Below are 20,067 nucleotides of genomic sequence, written 5' to 3' on the forward strand. Positions count from 1 at the left end.
CTGTTTGGCTGCTATAGCCTGAGTCTTCTCATTTGTAAAATTATGTGGGTTGGATTGCATGGATTTCTAAGATCCTTTCCAAATTCTAAATTTATGAATTCTAAAGGTTACTGAAAGCAAGGAAAGATCTATAGATAGGTACAACAGGACTTACTGAACTAAATAGATACAAATAAATAGCCTCATTATTTATGAAAATATAAAGATATAATACCTACCTCCATATTAAGGAATGCCCCTTCCCCCAACTGTGGCACATTAATATCATGGAAAGGTAATATATTGTATGGAATGACTGATATGAAGAATTCAGTGAAAAATGTAAAAGCTTACATGAAAAGATGCAGGGTAAAGCTACCAGAGACAAAAGAACAATATATAATAACAATGTTGCATAAATAAAAGCAAAATTATATGAAAATATAACTTTAATCAATGGAATTCTTAACCTTTTTATGGCATGGACCATTTGGTCATTTTGTGAAACTTATGGATAGATTCCATCTCAGAATATTTATAACTGAATAATAAAATCTATAGGCTTACAAAGAACTTCAATTATATTGAAAAACAGCTAACAAAATAACAGAAAAAGAAATAACCAGATCCAGAGCCCAGTTTGAGGAACCCCTGCTCTAATCAAATACAATATACAACGGTAATACCATGCTATCAGAATTAAAGAGCATACTATTCCACTCTGTTAACAATCTTTCTGGGAAAGCTAGGTAGCACAGTGAATAAAGCACTGGCCCTGGAGTCAGGAGTACCTGAGTTCAAATCCAGCCTAACTGTGCAACCTTGGACAAAACACAACTCCCCTACCTTGGGAAAAACAAAAACAAAAACAATCATTCTTTCCTTTCTAACATTTTTCCAGGAATATACTTTGTAAGGGGATGTACTTTGAGCATCTATTGCAAAATGACTTTATGTCCAACAAAATATATCAGCAAATATTAAAAATGCCTGTGAGTTAACAAAGATATGCATTGAGCATCATATATAGAAATAGTAGGGTTTGTTTTTTTAAAAAAATCTCCTGATACTGGAGCCCATCCATAGGACAGACCAAAATTTTAATGCCCTTGACAACTTTAGAGGAAGAATTTTGCACACATCTGAGCATGGTTCAAAGATGCTAAGTTGTATAATTTTGATTTTACAGATATTTACCAGATAATACCACCAGCAAATTCAGATTGTTTTCTCATATGTTCTGAGTTCATTTTCTAAAATAGGCAAAATTTTTTAAAAAAAGCAATGTATGGTCCCTTAAATTTGAATATAATCATGAATCTTAATTTTTTACTGAAAAATAAACAAGGATCATTTTGATCCTTTTCATTTTAATTAAAAATTTATTCTTAGAATATTAATTCCATGAAAGATATAAATATGGATCTGTGATGATGCATTATGACTTTCAAAATCTTTCCTTTACAGATATATGTTTAAGGCTTCAATGACAATTTGGAAAGTTTGAAATCCAGTCCCTAATGAAGGGAAAATGCGACAGCATTTGTGAAATCATAAAATCTCTCCCTATTTCATAAACATCAGATATTTTAAAAAGAAAATATGAGCATATCAACTAGTAAATTATCTCATAATTATTGCCATGTAGTCTGTGTATTCAGAATTTGCATACCAACCTGCATTGGTACCTCTTGTTTAATTAGATACCGCATTTTATTGAAGATTTGTTGTTGGAACTGATCCCAGGATATGTCTCTGTCTTCTCTCATTAATAAAGGTGGACCAAATCTACAATAAAACACAGAGAAGAATCTCTTTCAATAATAGAAAAACCAATCAAGTGTAGGAGAGTTCTATTAACTGAGCAGTATTTGTCTCTCTCAAATTTTTGGCAATAAAATGTTGTCTTTAGTACAGTGTTTTTCATGTGATACATTTTAATTGATTGCACAGATACAGGGCAGATGTTTTCCACGATTTAGTAAAGGGTCTTTGAACTATGGAACAATACTTAAAGGAGAAGAGGAATACTCGTAACTGAATCTTTAAAAGATTATATGCTTCAGTGCTTCAATGACTCTATAACTATCTCAAATGCTTCAGCTTCTAACTTCTATGAAGGTTCTCTTGTGTCAATCATATGACTCTTCTTCCATAAATCCTAAAAGGAGGTCCAACCAATGAATATACTGATGACCATCCTCTAAACATCTTGTTATTACAGGCATACCAATGAAGCATAGTGATTGGTCATCAGTTATCCCTTGCTCTCAGTCAGTCTCTCTCTCTTTCATATGTATATAACTATATTTACTATATACATACAGGTATGTACTATATCCCTGGGGATATGCTTAACACAGATTTTTTTATGACATTCTTTTTTTTTTAAATGAACGAGTCCTGTTCTTTATTTCATTAACAAGTATTTATTGAGTTCCTGCTAAATGTAAGACCTTATGCTGAGGACAAGGGGAAGAAGAGGTCCAAAGGCTAAGATCTCTGCACTTAGTGAACTTAGAACCAAGTAGGAGAGATAATGTGCCAGTGATCATAATTAGCCTGAATCCAATGACCAGCCATATCCAGTGATTCAGTGGACAATAACCTAAATTCCCTATTTGCACTGTTTTTCCTATACATCCATCTGACCAGGGACCAGTCCTGAATAAACTCAACTATCTGCTTCTTCTCTCCCATTTGGACTAGAGCATCTATAAACAGTTATCTTGACTATAATTTACATGTTATCCAACCCCAGACAGTCTTTTAACGCTAAGCAGTGGTTCTTTTATTTACTCTTGGTAGATTCGCTGTTTTATTCCTAACAAGAGATGTTTCAAAACTTTTTCCACTTTCTTCAAGACTCTTCATTCAATCCCTGCAACATTTGCTTTAGTTGATTTCTCTTACTAAAAAGATGGAAACCATCAGATAGGAGATCCTTCAATTTATCCCTTCCCCCAGACTTCAAGATTTCCTTGTATCTTCACTTGCTCTTTGGGAGGAAAAAAATTGTTTCTTTCCCTCATCTTCTTTTTCAAAAACAAAGTCTCCATTTGTATCTCCTGGCTTCTGTCTACTCAGAGAACTTGTTCTATCCAGTTCTCCCAATTCTTGAATCTTTAATCTCTTTCCTCTCTGTTCCTTAATTACAAAAATGCTCTGGTTGCTCTATCCTGAGTTCTGTATCTGAAGATCAAACCTTCTGTTCAGCTCTGGCCATTCCAAAAGGAACCTTTGAAATTCCCCTGGTTCATTGAAAGTCCATCTTTTTCCCTGGAAGAGGACATTCAGCCTTGCTGGGTAGTTCATTCTTGGCTGCATTCTAAGCTCTTTTGCCTTCCAGTATATTGTATTCCAAGCCTACAAGCTTCCAATGTAGTTGCTGCTAAGTCCTGTGTGATTCTGACTGCAGCTCCATGATATTTGAACTGTGTCCTTCTGGCTGCTTGCAATATTTTCTCTTTGAATTGGGAGTTCTGGAACTTGGCTATAATATTCCTAGGGGTTGGTTTTTTGGGATCTCTTTCTCGGGGGGATCGGTGGATTCTCTCCATTTCTATTTTGGCCTCTGCTTCTAGAATATCAGGGCAATTTTCCTGTAGTAATTCTTTGAAAATGATGTCAAGGCTCTTTTCCTGATCATGACTTTCAGGTATTCCAATAATTTTCAAATTATCTTTCCTAAGTCTGTTTTCCATATCAGTTGTTTTTTCAATGAGATATTTCACATTTTCTTCTAATTTTTCATTTTTTTGGTTTTGAAGTATTGATTCCTGATTTCTGGCAAATTCATCAATCTCCCTGAATTCTGTTCTTTCTCTGAAGGATTTGTTCTCCTCAGAGAGTTTTCTTATCTCTTTTTCCATCTGGCCAATTTTGTTTTTTAAAGCATTCTTCTCCTCAATAACTTTTTTGAACCGTTTTATCCATTTGACCTAAGCTGTTTTTTAGCATGCTATTTTCTTCAGCATTTTTTTGGATTTCCTTGACTAAGCTGCTGACTTCATTTTCATGTTTTTCCTGCATCTCTCTCCTTTCTTTTCCCAGTTTTTTTTCCAACTCCCTCATTTGATTTTCAAAGTCTTTTTTTGAGCTCTATCATAGCCTGAGCCCAATTTCTGTTTTTCTTGGAGTCTTTAGATGCAGGAGCTTGTGCTTCCTCATCTTCAGACTCAGTATTTTGATCCTTCTTGGGCTCATTTGCAAAATATTTCTCAATGGTCTTCCTCTTATTTCTTTGCTTGTTCATTTTCCCAGCCTAAGCCTGTTTTTTTAGGGTGCTTCCTGAGCTTTTGAGACACTCCCACAAGGGTCTCAGTGTGTGAGGTTCTGTCCTCCCTCCTGGTCTGTGAATGACCATAAGCGCCCCCCTCTGCCACGGGGCCGAGGTGGGGGGGCCCTGTTTTTCTATGGGGGGGGCCTAGACCGGGATCAGGATCTGAATGTGGTCAGAGCCCCAGAGTCCTGTTCCAGAGGCAGAGGACAGAGCTAGGTAGTCTCTCTCTCTCTTCACTCCCATCCCTCAGCTCAATGGGCTCATGCCCTGGGGGCTCTTGCTTAGGCTCTGGCAGAGGTCCCCTGCTGTTCCCCCACTTTGTGCCAGTGCTCCTCGGGGTGCAGCTCAGGAGACTCCCCTGCTGCTGTGAGCCTTGGCTCCCAGCGCCCTGGGGCTGCCTCTGGGAGGCTGAAGTTCTTTGGCTCTGGTGGGCCACCCCTGTGGCGGGCCACCCCTCCGACCCCGGGGAGCAGAGCTTTTCTGATGTTTTCCAGGTTACCTTGAGTAGGAGAACTGCCTCACTGGGTCCCTTTGTGGGTTCTGTCTCTCGAAAATTTAGTTAGAGTCCTTAGTTTATGAGTTCTTATCAGAGAGCTCTTTAGACTCGATCTCTTCATGTCACCATCACTCGATCCCTTCATGTCGCTATCTATGACATTCTTCACTGTTAACATACTAACATCTATTTTTACCCATCATTTACAACTATTATTCTTTGCATGACTTGAAATTTCATAACTTGCAACTGTGACATCATGAGAAGATTGCTGTTCCACTTATCATCTTTTTTATGTTTTATACAATGCCTTAAACTCTGGATGATTATTGCTTTGAGTGTAGTTTCAGATTTTGTACTACCAGGTCCCTCCTTGCCATTTTTTTTTTCATTATATCCTTTGAGATTCTTGACCTTTGCTTCCTTTAGACCATCTCATTTCAGGCCTGGACTACTGCAATGATAACCTATTTGTTCTCCTCCCCACCCCCCAGCCTCTTCTCATGCCAATCCATCCTGTACACATTTGCCAAAGTGACATTCCTAAAACAAAGGTCTAACATTCCCCTCCTTAATATACTCCACTGGCAACCTATCACCTCTAAAATTAAATGCAAGCCCCCTTCCTTTCTTATTTTAAAGGGCCAAACTTCCTTTCTAGTTTTAACATACATTATTCCATGCACTTGATTCAAGTAGTTTTCTTGCTATTTCTCACATGTAACCCTGTTTTTCATTTTATGTAAGCTGTACCCCACGCCTGGAATACATGCTCAACTGTTGCCTTTTAAAAGTCCTAGTTTGCTTCAAAGTTCAGCTTGAGTGCTTTTTCACAAGAAGCTTCGATTGATCCTTGAAGCTACTTGTGCCTCATATCTAAATTACCTCTGATTTAGTTTGTATTGATTTGAGTATCTTATACATACTATCTCTCCTAACAGTCTGTAAGCTCCTTCTATGAAGGAATTATTTCTTTTTTTTTTTTGTCTCTTTATTCCCAAGACCAGGAACAGATACTTGCTGATTGTGAGATATTTGAAAACTGATTTGCCTACTTGAAAATTGTGTATTATACAGATTTTTTTTCCCTGATCTAGTCTAATTATTCTTCTCTCTTTTCTTATTTTATTTTCATTTCATAAAGCCCACACCAGGACCTGGTAATGTCCTATACTAATATGGCAGCCTTCATTGTCACTGATGGAAAATGGAATTTGTTAAAGTAAAATTACAAGATTTTTTCTAGGTCTGTTTCTTGGCAATTTTATACTGGGCCACGCATAAGAAAGAAATGGGGCAAGGGAGTGGAAATGCCTTGGGCTTAAATTTTACTGAACCAAAATAATGAAAATTCACATTCATAAAGTTTTACATAAATTTTCCATACATAAATTCATACCATGTATCTTTTGTTGGTTTTTTTTACTCAATTAGTTGTGTCTGACTATTTATGATACCATTTGGAATTTTCTTGGCAAAGATAGCAAAACAGTCTATCATTTCCTTCTTTAGCTCATTTTACAGATGAGGAAACTAAGGCAAATATGATTAAGAGATTTGCCCAGAGTAACACAGTTACTAAGTGTCTGAGCCCAGATTTGAAGTCAGGAAGATAAATCTTTCTATTAGCTATCCACTTCAATTTCTTATTTTCCAAGAGACAAATGGAATTCAGGAACAGGAAGTTCTTAAAATTCAGGAACAGGACTTCCCAAGGTCACACATGTAATATTACTTAGTATGTGATTTAATTTGCTAAAATTATCTCTTTTTTTGTTTTTTTAATAAGGCAATGTGGTTAAATGACTTGCCCAAGGTCATACAGCTAGGTAATTATTAAGTGTCTGAGGCCAGATTTGAACTAAGGCCCTTCGGTCTCCAGAGCTGGTGTTCTAACCACTGTGCTCCCTAAAATTATCTCTTTTTTGGTATACCTCAGTAGTCAAAATAATAAATGTCACTGTATACACATTAGAAACAGTTCCATAATGATTCTCTTTTTATTATGCTTCTGAGAAGGAAGAATTTAGATAGGTAATCACCTAAGTTAAGTTCTAGAAAATTGATTTTGGCAGTGGAAGGAAGGGTTGGAAAAGTAGTGTTTGTGGAATATCAGTAATGATGATGTCCAAGTAGGAAAGGTATAAGTTTGAAGCTACCCATAAAGTGGATAGGATGCTCTGGACAGGTAAGGATAGAGTGATATGACAAAATTTATGGACTTCATTTCCCATTTGGCCAATTCTGCTTTTTAAGAAATTTTTCTCATCAGTGGATTTTTGTGCCACTCTTACTTTTGATCTATTGTATTTTTAAGGTATTATTTTCTTAAGTACTTTTGGTTCTTCCTTTTCGAAAGTACTGACTCTTCCCATGATTTTCTTGCATCACTCTCATTTCTTTTCCTAACTTTTCTTCAAGTTCTCTTTTTAAAAAAAAAATTTTAATTTTAAAAATTCTTTTTAGAGCTCTTCTAGGAATTCTTTTGAGGCCTGAGACTAACATTTTTCTTTAAGACTATGTAGTTGTTTTGAATTGTGGCCTTCTAATTTTGCATTTTGATCTTCCCTGTTATTAAAGCAGTTCTTTGTGATCAGCTTCTCTTTTTGTTGTTTCTTGCTGGGTTTTGTTTTTTGTTGTTGTTGTTTTTTGCAAGGCAATGGGGTTAAGTGACTTGTTTAAGATCATAAAGCTAATAAATATCAAGTGTTTGAGACCAGATTTGAACACAGGCCTTCCTGACTTCAAGGCCAGTACTCAATCTACTGCACCATCTAGCTGCCTCAACTTTTAACTTTATGTTAAATTTGAACTGTGCTTCTGGGGTGGATGAGGCACTGTCTCAAGATTTAGGTTTTTCACATTGTTGTTTTCAGAGCTAGTCCTGGGAGGTTGGGGGTGGGGTAAATTTTCTGTAAGTTTTGAGTTCTACCTAGTTGGTGTTCTCGTGACCTGTGCTACGATTTGTGAATTACCCTTTTCAATGTTGAAATTATATCTAGGGTCTCCACTCCTGCTGGTGTTCCTTTCTCCTTGGGATTATGAATGCAACAGAGAGACCTGCTCCCAGTGATAGCAATGGTCACCTGTCCAACCCGTCTGTGGGCTGAGATCTGCAGAAGCCACAATTGCCAATTCAGTGTCCCCCATTGCCTGCTAATGGCTAGGCAGGTGTGGCCTGAGCTGGCTCAGCCTGCACTGGACTGCTCTCTACGCTCACTTCAGTGAGATAGACCTTCCCTACTATCCCTCTAAGATCTTTTAAATTAGAAAAGTATTTCTCCTACCCTTTTGTTAGTTCTGCAACTGTGGAAATTCTTTTGAGATATTATTTTAATGTATTTTGGAGGGAAATTTGAGGGGAGCTTCAAGGAAGTCCTGACTTTTTACTCTGCCATCTTGGGAACTACATTTCATATAAATTCACTGCAGTGAAAAAGCTTAAGACATAGGATTTTTTTTTGTTAAAACAACAACATGCTGTCCTGAGTATCCTGATTAGGGACTAATCCAAAATTTATGATTTAGAAAATGTTAAGCTTCTTCATAGCTTGGTTTGTGAGGAGGGTATCATATTCATAACTTGACCACTCCTATTATCTGAAAGATCACTACAAACACTGATCCCTATATTTTCACTTTAAAAAATCTCAGATGTGGGGGGTAAAGGAAGTGTGATTAATATCACCTTCACCTGTTCCACACAAATTTGAAGGGTTTACTGTCCATGTCATTGACCATAAATTGTAAAACATTTCACACCAATTCTGTTGCACGCACATTCTTCCCAAACCATTTAAAACAACTGCAAACAATAAATTATTAAAGAGTGACTGAAGCAAGTGTTTTAAGCATTGGAAAGCTAAACAAGTACAGTGGCTGATAATTTCTAATCTTGAAATTCAGAATAATTTTTTGATGCTGTACCAATTCTGGACTTGTATCAAGGGATTTCATTAACACAATACATGATATTTGGGGCATGACTTTAATGCATAAGAGTGCAGCAAAATGAAATTGTTCTTTTTGCTAAAACTTTTAGATCAAATGTTAATTAGTTTTTCTTTTCTGAGTTAATCTGTGGACTGAGAAGGAAGTGATCTTCTACCCAAACACCTATATCTTACACACTAAGATCAATAAATGTAGATTGCAATGGGGTTACCTTAAATCTTGATATCTCTCCTAAGAAGTTTACACATTTGAATATCTCACTTCTCATGTTTGTAAATCAGAAGTAGTAATTTTTCTTTTTTCTTCAAATACTAAATGACAGTTCTTATGCTGTCAAATCACTTAGGCTTCTCTTCATTAATGTCTCCAATTCAAAATTTTTTACCATGCTGGTTGCCCTCCTCTAAACACTCTCCAGCTTCTTAATAGTCTACTTAAACCATGTCACCCAGAATTCAGTTTGCCAAAATACATTTACTAAGTAGTTAGTATGTACCAGACCCTGTGCTAAGCACTGAGGATATGAAGAAAGGTAAAAGACAGTTTCTTCTCAAAGAGCTGACAATCTAATGTGAGATGGCAAACAAACTGTTGGGGATGGTACTGGTGGCAATCTGCTAGAACAGTTGTGATGGGCTCATTTTTTTTTTCAGTAAAATATAGACAAAGTTCTTAGCTAGGGGGTGGAAAGAAAAGGAACTATGCAAAGTTAAAGGAAGGATGAAAAGGTTTGGAAGAGCCTCTTCAGTGAGTGGAATAGTGAATTAATTGGGGAGGATTACCGAGCAGCAGTCAGAACTCAACTGAGATTATATTATATAATATAATGTAACATTATATATTGTATGTATTTATGTATATGTATAATATGATGTAATATAAATTTGTATTTGACCCATACAGAATGGTTTTGTGATTTTCTCTGCCTTCATTCAACAGTATTTGTGCAAGAGCAAAGACAGGATATTGTGGAAGTGATCTAAGACTGAGGACTGGTTAGGAAATATAAATAGTACTATGAGGAAGAAAGGGCCTCAGGAGGAGAGAAAAGTGTAGAGTTGAGTAGTTATCCACAGGATAAAGATGGGGAAGAGAGGAGAGTTTAACTAGTACAATACTGATGACCTGGGAAAGAACTGAGGGGTTGAGGCATAATAATTCAGATAAGATATGCTAAGGTCAAAAGTAGAACTCTCAACTCCCTACTCCAGGAGGAATTCAATTGCTCCACCAAGAAATCAATGATACAGGATAAGAGAGCATGACTAATTTTAAAGAGAGAAGATAATTTACAACTAATTGCAAGATAATGACTTAGTATCATATTCTAAATCAGTGAAAATAAAGGGAAGATATTGAAAATAAATATTTTTATGCATGAATGAACTTAAAATAAAAAGCAATTATATTATTATATAAATACTAGAAGCCATTAAACAAATGACACAATCATTTTGCTACTAGGTATTTCTGTAGTCCTTTTTTCTAGTCCTAGACTATTTTTATGATTTAAAAAAGAGCATCCTTTCCAAAATAAAAAAATCTAACATCTACCCCCCCATTTGATTGATTAAAAATGTGGAATTTAAATGTGTGGATTTAAAATGTGTAATTACCTTTCACTTGACAGAAATAAAATGAAAAATAATAAATAACGCAGGAGAGTTCTGAAGTTCTAAAAATATTTTCTAGAGATACATAATAATGGTTGCAGAAGATTTAAATGTTTCCAAGATACATCTTCTATGTCTATTCTGTAATTCATTCATAATTTTTTATTCTACTTGTTTTCGTTGTTTTGCAAAGGGTGCCCAGATACTGTGCTATATGTTGTTTATTGATGACTTAAACTTTCTGAAATTCTTTTGTTTTTCTTCAATTTGTTCATTATTAATTTAGCTTATTATTTGATCTCATTTACTCTCTTCATAGCATCAATTGTATTATTTCAGAGCTCTCTAGTAACTTACAGCTTAATTTCTACATTAAAAATAATTTAAATAGGATAATTCCTCTTTATTTTTTTTTCCAACTGTCTTTTTTGAAGGCATTCTAATGACCTTATAAAAACTGTGCTTCTTTATCAAAGTCTTTGCGGTATTTAGATCTATAAAATGTGAAAATCTTTCAGGCATTGAAGCTAAACATCATGTGATATCCTGGCCTGGAACAGAAATAACACTCCCATATCCACATCTTGATACTGATCTGCTGTCTTTACTAGGTAGAGAGAAATACTATGAATGAAAAGGCAGTTCAAATTCCCTTTTTTTAGCTGCCATATATATTATATTGCTGACTCATATTTATCTTGTAGTCCACTAAAACTCCTAGACGTTTTAAAGAATAACTGATCTCTATTGATGCCATGAATTTAACATTTATCATGACTGAAATATCATTCTATTTGATTCGACCCAATGCAGAATCGTCAGACTGTCAAGATCTTTTTTAATACTATTTTTATACTCTGTGAGCTATTCTGTCCCTAGGACACAAGGTGGTGTAATGGATATAGCATTGGCCTTGGAGTCAGGAGGATGGAATTTCGAATCCAGCCTCAGATAACTTGGCAATCATGAGCTGTATGAGCTTGGGCAAGTCACTTAACCCTAATTGTCCCACACCTAGGGCCATCTCTAGTGGTCCTGATTAATATCTGGCCACTGGACCCAGATTGCTCTGGAGGAGAAAGTGAGGCTGGTGACTTAGCCCAAACACCCCTCACTCAAATCCAATTCATGTGCTTATCCTAGTATCACCTCCCTGATGTCAAAGTCTTCTTCAAGAATGAAGAACAGATATCATCATCATCTTCTGCCCCTATGTTTATTCCCCTAGTTTTGTGAAAGGTACATGTTTCATGAAACATACATCATCTATCCTTTTTATCTATGCCTACAACATTTTGGGTAAAGCACATCATTGGCAAGAATATTGAATAGATACCTTGGGGGTCCTCCACTGAAGGTCTATTGCCATAGTGATTTTGAATTACTAACAACTGTTGAGGTGTACCTATCCAATCAATTACAAATTCATCAGATTGTTTGTTATCTAATTTGAATGTTTCCTCATCTTTTCCACAAGAAAAGTATGAGATACTTTACCAAAAGCTTTGTTTAAAAATCTAGGTAAATGATAATCACATTCCCTAAATATACAAGTTCAATAATCCTAATAAAAAAGGAAATGTGGGTTAATCTGGAATGACCTAATGAAATCATGCTAACTTTGCTTCCCTTTCTAGATATCAGTCAGTCATGCCTTTAAAGGATTCATTCTTAAATTTTCCTAGAAATTGAAGTCAAACTCACTGATCTACATTTTTTCAGACTATATGTTTTTCTTTAAAAAAAATGGAACATTTGACAATAACCTTGATATCCCACCATAATTCCTGACCTTTCCAATATTACTGATCATAATCACACACAATTCTTTTAGGATCTGAGGATGTAGTTTATCCAGTTTAAGTGATTTCATCAAATGAAATTCGGGATTCTCTTATATCTTCTTATTTATCTTGATTATCAGCTTCCTATTGATCATTTTAATTTTGTCATTTCTAACATAAAATTCATTCTTCTTGGCAGAAAAAATAAAAACAAAAAAATTGTTTCATTCATCTGAAGCAATGGTCCTACCCTTCCTTGTGGGCTGGGATAAGCCTTTTATTGTCCTCTTCCCTTGCTAGTTTCAGATCATTCTAAGCTTGATTATTCCTCAGGTTATTTTACAGGATGATGATATATTCATAGTTATTTTCTATTATCTTGATTTGATTTGATTTTCTGCACATTTCTTTTAAAAAAACTAAGTAGATTAACAAGTTCCTTGTGGATCTACATCTCTCTTCAGACAAAATCCATTTTTTTCTTCTCACTGAAATTCTTTCCCTTTGTATCTTCATAATGTCATTCTTGAAGATTCTCCATCCTTTCTGGACTGATTTTCTCTGATTCATTTCACTCCATGAGATCTTAAACTATAATCCTCCACTCTACCACTTCCTCAATGATCTCAATGTTTATCAAAAACCAAGACTAAATTGAAAGTCATGGAACTTTATTAAAAGCAATAAATAAAGAATAAAGAAATAAATATCTAAGATCATTGACAGACAGTAGATTAAGTGTCATCAAAGAAAACAGTAAGTGGAAAAGTTATTCCTTTGTCTTACATGGACTGAAAAATATGATAGAATTAATCATTTGAGAGTTGGAAAGAACCTCAGTGGCCATATGTATGGTCACTTTGTAACCAACCCCTACATAAAAGGAATCTCCCCCAAAATTAGGATCAGTCTCTGCCAGAATACTTCCATGAAGGGGAGAATACTCATACTTTCAAACAATTCATTCTACTTTTGGACATTTATAATTTTTAGGAAAGACTTTCTGACATGTCCAAAGTTGCTTTTTTCCCCACCTCCCACCTTTTGCTTTTGGTTTTCCTCTCTAGGACAAAAAATAACAAATTTAAACCTTTCACATATAGCTTTTGATATACTTGAAGACAGCTATCATGATAGTTCACTGAACATTCCTACTTCTGTCAACTTATCTTTATCGATGTCCTCTTTAGACACAGCACCAGATGTTTAAACCACAATGCTCTAGAGAGAACTGATGAGAGCAGAGGCTGTTACTTCCTTTCCTGAAAATTATGATCCTCTGAATTAAATTCTTAAATTCTTAAAAAACTGGAACAAAGTAGATGCCCGTACGATATAAGCTGGTTATGATATGTGGGGGTCATGTAATATTAATCAGTTATAAAAAACAATGAAAGGAATAAATACTGAGATGAATATGATGAGAAATGGAATAAGCAGAATAATTAAACATGATGAAAAAGAACCAAATAATTGAACATTAAAATTACAATGATCAAGCTTAATCTCAAAAAAGAATTATAAGAAGGTACTGTCCTCACCCCTTGCTTAGCTATAGTGAAGAGGAATTTTTGGATAGGAATATAATGCCAAAGTTTCTAAACACATTGAATAGGCTCACTGAACTGTTTTTCTTTCCTTTTAAAATTCTTTGCTATAAGGGAAGGTGAAGAGCAGTTCACTGGAAAATGTGGGTGATGTAAAAAGAAAAGAACAATTTAAAAATATTTTTTCCTAGAAAGTCAGTACCCTTTTTGTACATCACAGTATCACTCCACTTTGATATTGCTTCTCAATAGACACCTTTCAAAGCCTCTGATATGGGTCAATATAATTGCTTTGTTGGTGGTCCACAGACTGAACTGCAAGGTAATTTTGATGAGAAATTCACTTAACAGCTGTGGAATTCAATTCCATTGGTGATCTTTCAAGAACCAAAACTTTTTGCTGCTTCATGCTTTTAGAGCTTCCATTAAATTTGGGATTAGGTTCTGAATGGCAACGCAATATATATAATGAGCCAACTAAAATAGGCCAACTAGGATATTATGAGCATTTCAAATGTGTTTATAAGGAAAACATTTCAAGGGGTTTTTTTTAGGTTTTTGCAAGGCAATGGGTTAAGTGGCTTGCCCAAGGCCATACATCTCGGTAATTATTAAGTGTCTAAGGCTGAATTTGAACTCAGGTACTCCTGATTCCAGGGCTGGTGCTCTAATCCATTGCTCTACCTAAGCCACCCCCTCAAGAGTTTTTTTTAATAATTTTTTGTATACCTTCAAATAAAGTTGCTATGTAGAACAAGGGTTTCAATAATCTTTAAAAATAGCTCCTTTTAAAAAAGACTAGGAATCTATAGGTTTGTCAAAGAACAAGTATCTTCTATGTTGTGTGGCCTAGACTGGATATGTCTACATGGAAATTTTTCACATTGCTCTAAGCATAATATATAGATTGTGAATATACCCATAATTATTTACATAGAATTTTATCTCAGGTAGAAACTTAATCCTTGTTAAATAAGCTAAAAATCCCTGAAATTGCTAAGCCAATTTAAAAAATGAAAAAAATTAGAAAGAATTTTAACCTACCTTTTAGCTTTGTGTCCTGACCCTACCAAGTTACAAAGGAGAATTAACACTTTGCTCCCATTCCCAGAAGGCAAAGATTCAGTAGATATGATATGACTCTGTGGAAGGCTCTGACCTTTGTATTTGTTTAACTGAATATTGGAGGGACAACCTAAAAGAAAGAATGCAACATAAGAGAATTGTTTTTATGTTTATATGAAATGCTCTACTGGGTCTAATTTCATGGTCCCCCTCATTTTAGTCCCCTCACTAGCAGGTAGGCAATGAAAAGGAATGGTTGATCCAAAGGACAGAGTGTGTGCACATGTGTGCGCTCAAACACACACACACACACATACACACAATTTCATGGGCCTTGGTGATATATGTATTACCTCTCTTTGTAAGGTATTAAGAGAAAATAAACTGTAAAACAGAAAATAGAGGACAAATGTGAGCTGTTGTTTTTATTAGTAAAGTGAAGCATTTATGACATTGGCCAAGTTCCAATTAACTGTATTGCAAATATTATTTCCTCTTATTCAACTTGTAGAGGACCTATTATGACTACCTGTCATGACACAGACTTTAAAAAGTTAGAAGGTTTTGTTTAACAGACAGGAGTATATCAGTTGCAACATCATTTCAGGCTTTTGTCAAATAAAATGGGAATTAGTTTCCACACATGCACACATATACACAGCATAGCTGTTTGAATCTGCAAACACTGCATCAAAAATCTTTCACAATAATGGCACAGCACAAGCTCACCCAAATCCAATTCTTGGGCAGAATAGGAAGAAGCAATACAGCTGAATGCTCATCTACAACTCCTCCAAACAAATCTATTAAATATATCAGACCAAATCCTGATGTAGAAATCCAGAAAAAAGTCAGAGTGAGTCTTTTGTCAAGTGCATGTTGGCACAGGAAGACTGGCAGGTGTGTAGATATGGAATATAGAGTCAGCACTTACTCTAGTGCTCAGTATACCAGCAAAAAAGGTGTCAACTAGCAACTTTGTAACCCACTACATAGCCCTGATCATAGATTACTGAAGGAACATGTGGACAGTCACAGCATTATCAGGTTGGGAGGGTATGGGGAGTATACTGGACTTATCCTTTTTCTGATTCTTGAGTTTTGAATGTATTTCAGGGACAGACTAGAGACACTTTAAGTTTTTATTGCTTCCAAAGGGGTGAGATGCAGAGCAAAATCTAAGTACTTGACCCCTAATCTCAACCCAGCTAGTTCTGACCTGTGTTTAGGTCCGGGCAGTAGTATTTTGCTAGACTATACCCTTGTTAGCTAGCTAGATGACTCTGCAGGTTCAATGTGACAAAATTGTAGGCTCCCATGTGGTCTGGGTTTCCTGTTTTGGTTATTCCCCTGCCAGTTGAACTAGATGCTAGAAGTAAGATTATATTCATATTATATTATATATGGGAGGGAGTTTAGAAGCCAACAGTATCAGTGATCTTACTCAGATCCCCAGTTTCTGAATATAATCTTACTTCTAGCATCTAGTTCAACTGGCAGGGGAATAACCAAAACAGGAAACCCAGACCACATGGGAGCCTACAATTTTGTCACATTGAACCTGCAGAGTCATCTAGCTAGCTAACAAGGGTATAGTCTAGCAAAATACTACTGCCCGGACCTAAACACAGGTCAGAACTAGCTGGGTTGAGATTAGGGGTCAAGTACTTAGATTTTGCTCTGCATCTCACCCTTTTGGAAGCAATAAAAACTTAAAGTGTCTCTAGTCTGTCCCTGAAATACATTCAAAACTCAAGAATCAGAAAAAGGATAAGTCTAGAACACCCCTCCCAAATTGTTATAACATCCAATCCAAAGTCAGGAAGTAGACTGGAAGAATAAGCAAAACAGAACCCTATAAAAATGCATTACTATGTTGGCAAGGATGCTCAAGGAAAACATGTTTATGAAAAGAATGCATCTAAAACATCTACATGCAATTAGTTTCCATTCAATGTCTCAAAGAAATATACAGCTGGGCACAAATTCAACTAGAATTGCTGAAAGGAAGGAAGAGTTACAAAGATTTTTAAAATTTTTTTTCTTCTGTAAATGAGATGGAAAGCCTGAGTTTTTTTTTTTAAAGGAAAGAAATAAGAGGAGCAGCTAGGTGGCACAATGGATATTGTACCAACCCTGGAGTTAGGACCTGAGTTCAAATATAATCTCAGACACATAATAATTACCTAGGTGTGTGGCCTTAGGCAAGTCACTTAACCCCATTGCCTTGAAGAAAGAAAGAAAGAAAGAAAGAAAGAAAGAAAGAAAGAAAGAAAGAAAGAAAGAAAGAAAGAAAGAAAAGAAATAAGAAGGCAGAATTAGAAAGGGAATTAACAGCTTGGTCCAAAAGCTAATGGACTCCCTGAAAATTAAAAAGGATCAGATAGAAGCTCAGAAATATTAAAGTAAAAGTCAAGGGGCAGCTAAGGCACAGTAGATAGAGTACTGGCCTTGGAGTTAGGAGTACCCGGGGTCAAATCCGACCCCAGACACTTAATAATTACCTAGCCATGTGGCCTTAGGCAAGCCACTTAACCCCATTGCCTTGAAAAATCTAAAAAAAAAAATTAAAAGTCAAAAGGCTGGAAAAAAATGGATGAGTAGCTTAAAGCAAAAACTGACTTGGAAAACCAATAGAGAAGAAAAGAATCAAAGAATCATTGCAATATCTGATTGCCAAAAGTCAAAAGAGGAAAAAGTCTTAAAATTCTGTTTCAAAAACTCTTAAAGGTACCCAATCTGTTAGAAACTGATGGGCAGCTAGGTGGTACAGTGTATAGAGCATGAGCCCTGGAGTCAGGATGACCTAAGTTCAAATCTGCCTTCAGACTCTTAATAATTACCTAGCTGTGGAATGACCTTGGGAAAGTCACATTAACCCCACTGCCTTAAATAAAATAATTTTTTTTAAAAAAGAGGGCAATTGATGGTGGAGTTGTGAACTGAACTACCCTTTCTAGAGAGCAATTTGGAATTATGCCTAAAAGGCAAGAAAAATGTGCATACCCTTTGATCCAGCAATACAACTATTGGGTCTGTATCCTGCAGAGATCTGAAAAAGGGTAAAAATCCCACAAGTACAAAAATATCCATAGCAGCAATTTTTTTGCAGTGGCAAAGAATTGGAAATTAGGGGATGTCCATCAATTGGGGAATGACTGAACATTTGGTGGTATATATGTGGTGGTATATATGTATGTGATGGAACACTATTGTTCTAAAAGAAATCGTGAGGTACAGGATTTCAGAAAATTCTGTAAAGACTTGCATGGATTGAAGCTAAGTGAAATGAGCAGAAGCAGAAGCACATTATACATATTAACAATGTCATGGAATCATGATCAGCCATGATGGACTTGTTCATTTCAGCAACACAAAAATCAAAGAAAATTTTAAAAGACCTGTGATGGAAAATACCATCCATATCCATTTGAATGATGACCAAAGCTTATTATTTTCCATTTTAAAAATTGTCATTTGTATTAATTCTTTTTTTCTCTCTAATGAAGCCTCTACTCTGACATACACAGCTATAGTTCCCACCAAGAAAAAGAAGATTCAAAGAAGTTTTCAACTGTAGACATCGTGGAGGATCTTCAGTGAAGAGCTGTCTCTTTGGAAGAAAATGGGAAGTCCAGGAGGCTGGAGAGCAGGGAAAGCCAGCAGGAGGCTTTTAGCCACAGTGCAATTTAAGTCCCAACAGCTTTATAGTAACAGAGGTACTGGCAGCTAGATAGCAAGTCAGCAGGGAAGATCCCAAACCCAAACAAAGTCTGAACCCTGAGAGAATCAGGGTAAAAGACAGGACTGGGTAAGGAACAATCCTCTGTTAAGTCAGAACCTGGACATAGGGGAGAAAACAAATCTCTGCAAAGGCAAGGCCTAGACTGCAGAAGCAACATCTTGGCCAACATGAAGCCAAGGATCAGACACCAAGCCCAGCAAAATAAAAGCTTGGATCAATCTATACCCCATATACCCCAGGAGCAGAACAACAACAAAAATGAACAGAAAAGCTAAAAGAATTAAAAGAAATAGCAGAATTGATTAAAAATAAGAATTCTACAATAAGTTGGTTACAAGAAACACAGTTGAAGCAGAAAGATACACACAGGGTAAAAATACTTCACAGATAAAGATGACAGCAATGTCATATCGAAAGAAGAAAGCTTGAACAATCACCCACAGAAGTATCAAAACCATCTATAAATTGGACTCAAATACAAAAGCTCATCAAAGAGCTTAAAAATAATTTAAAAACCAAAGAAGAGAGGAAGAAAAAAATGGAAAAAAGAAATGAAAGTCGTGCAAGAAAATTGTAACAAGTTGGCCAAAGAAATCAACTCCATTAAAAGCAAAAATAATCAACTGGAAAAGCAAACACATAAGATAATTGAAGAATATAAAATCCTAAAAATTAGAATTGAACAGTTAGAAACTAATGAATTTACAAGACTATAAGATTCCATCAAACAAAATAAAACAGCTGAAAAAACTGAAGAAAATATAATATAACTTCTAGGGAAACTTGAATGACCTGGAAAACAGATCCAGGAAAGACAATCTACGATCAAGGACTACCAAAAAAGCCTGGACTAACAATGTAGCCTGGAAAACACCATGTAGGAAATTATAAGGGAAAACTGCCCTAATCTACTTGAACAAGATAACAATATAACAAATGAAAGAATGCACAGAACCCCTCCAGAAAGAGACTCCAGGATAAAAACTCCAAGGGCTAATAGCCAAATTTCAGAACCCTCAAAATAAAAGAGAGAATACTGCAAGTAGCAAAAAGAAAACAATTCACATAGGGAACACAATCAGACAAACACAGGACCCATCAGCCTCAACAATGAAGGCTCGGAAAGAACTAGAAAAAGGTATTTCAGAAAGCTAAAGACCTGGGGTAACAACCCAGAATGTACTACCCTGCAAAATTTAGCATATACTATTACGGAACAAGATGGATGTTCAATGAGATATAGGACTTCCAGAATTTCCTGACACAAAGACCAAAACTGAACAGAGAATTCAATTGCCAAATACACAACTGAAGAGTTACATAAAAAAGGTAAATGAAAAAGGGGACTGAAAATACAAAACCTTTTGTTCCCCAAAAAGGAAGATGTAATAATTCTAATTCTTTAGAACTTTATTTCTCTAAGGAAAATTAGGGTAAAATATTATTGAAGAGAATGAACCTAAAGGATATGGGTATAATTAGGACTTGTCTATCAGTTGAAGATGTCCAAAAATCACATCACTATGTTTGAAACAAAAAGCCCTGAAAAAAAAAGCAGGGGTATTAACTTTAATTTAAGCATCTCATACTTGACTAACTTTA

At 35.7% G+C, this 20,067-nt stretch overlaps 1 protein-coding gene across 3 annotated transcripts in view; it reads right to left on the minus strand.

Annotated features, from left to right (window-relative positions):
* USP43 (ubiquitin specific peptidase 43) overlaps window positions 1-20,067 on the minus strand; it is a 126,955-nt gene that overhangs the window by 38,831 nt on the left and 68,057 nt on the right. For all 3 annotated transcript variants that reach the window (XM_074225603.1, XM_074225602.1, XM_074225604.1), the window contains exons 7-8: window positions 14,700-14,850; window positions 1,656-1,767 (exon numbers count right to left, since the gene is read on the minus strand). In XM_074225603.1, coding sequence (XP_074081704.1) covers window positions 1,656-1,767; window positions 14,700-14,850 — 263 coding nt within the window. The remainder of the gene's footprint in view (window positions 1-1,655; window positions 1,768-14,699; window positions 14,851-20,067) is intronic.

Source organism: Macrotis lagotis, chromosome 2 (genome assembly GCF_037893015.1).
Source record: "Macrotis lagotis isolate mMagLag1 chromosome 2, bilby.v1.9.chrom.fasta, whole genome shotgun sequence".
NCBI lineage: Eukaryota > Metazoa > Chordata > Mammalia > Peramelemorphia > Peramelidae > Macrotis > Macrotis lagotis.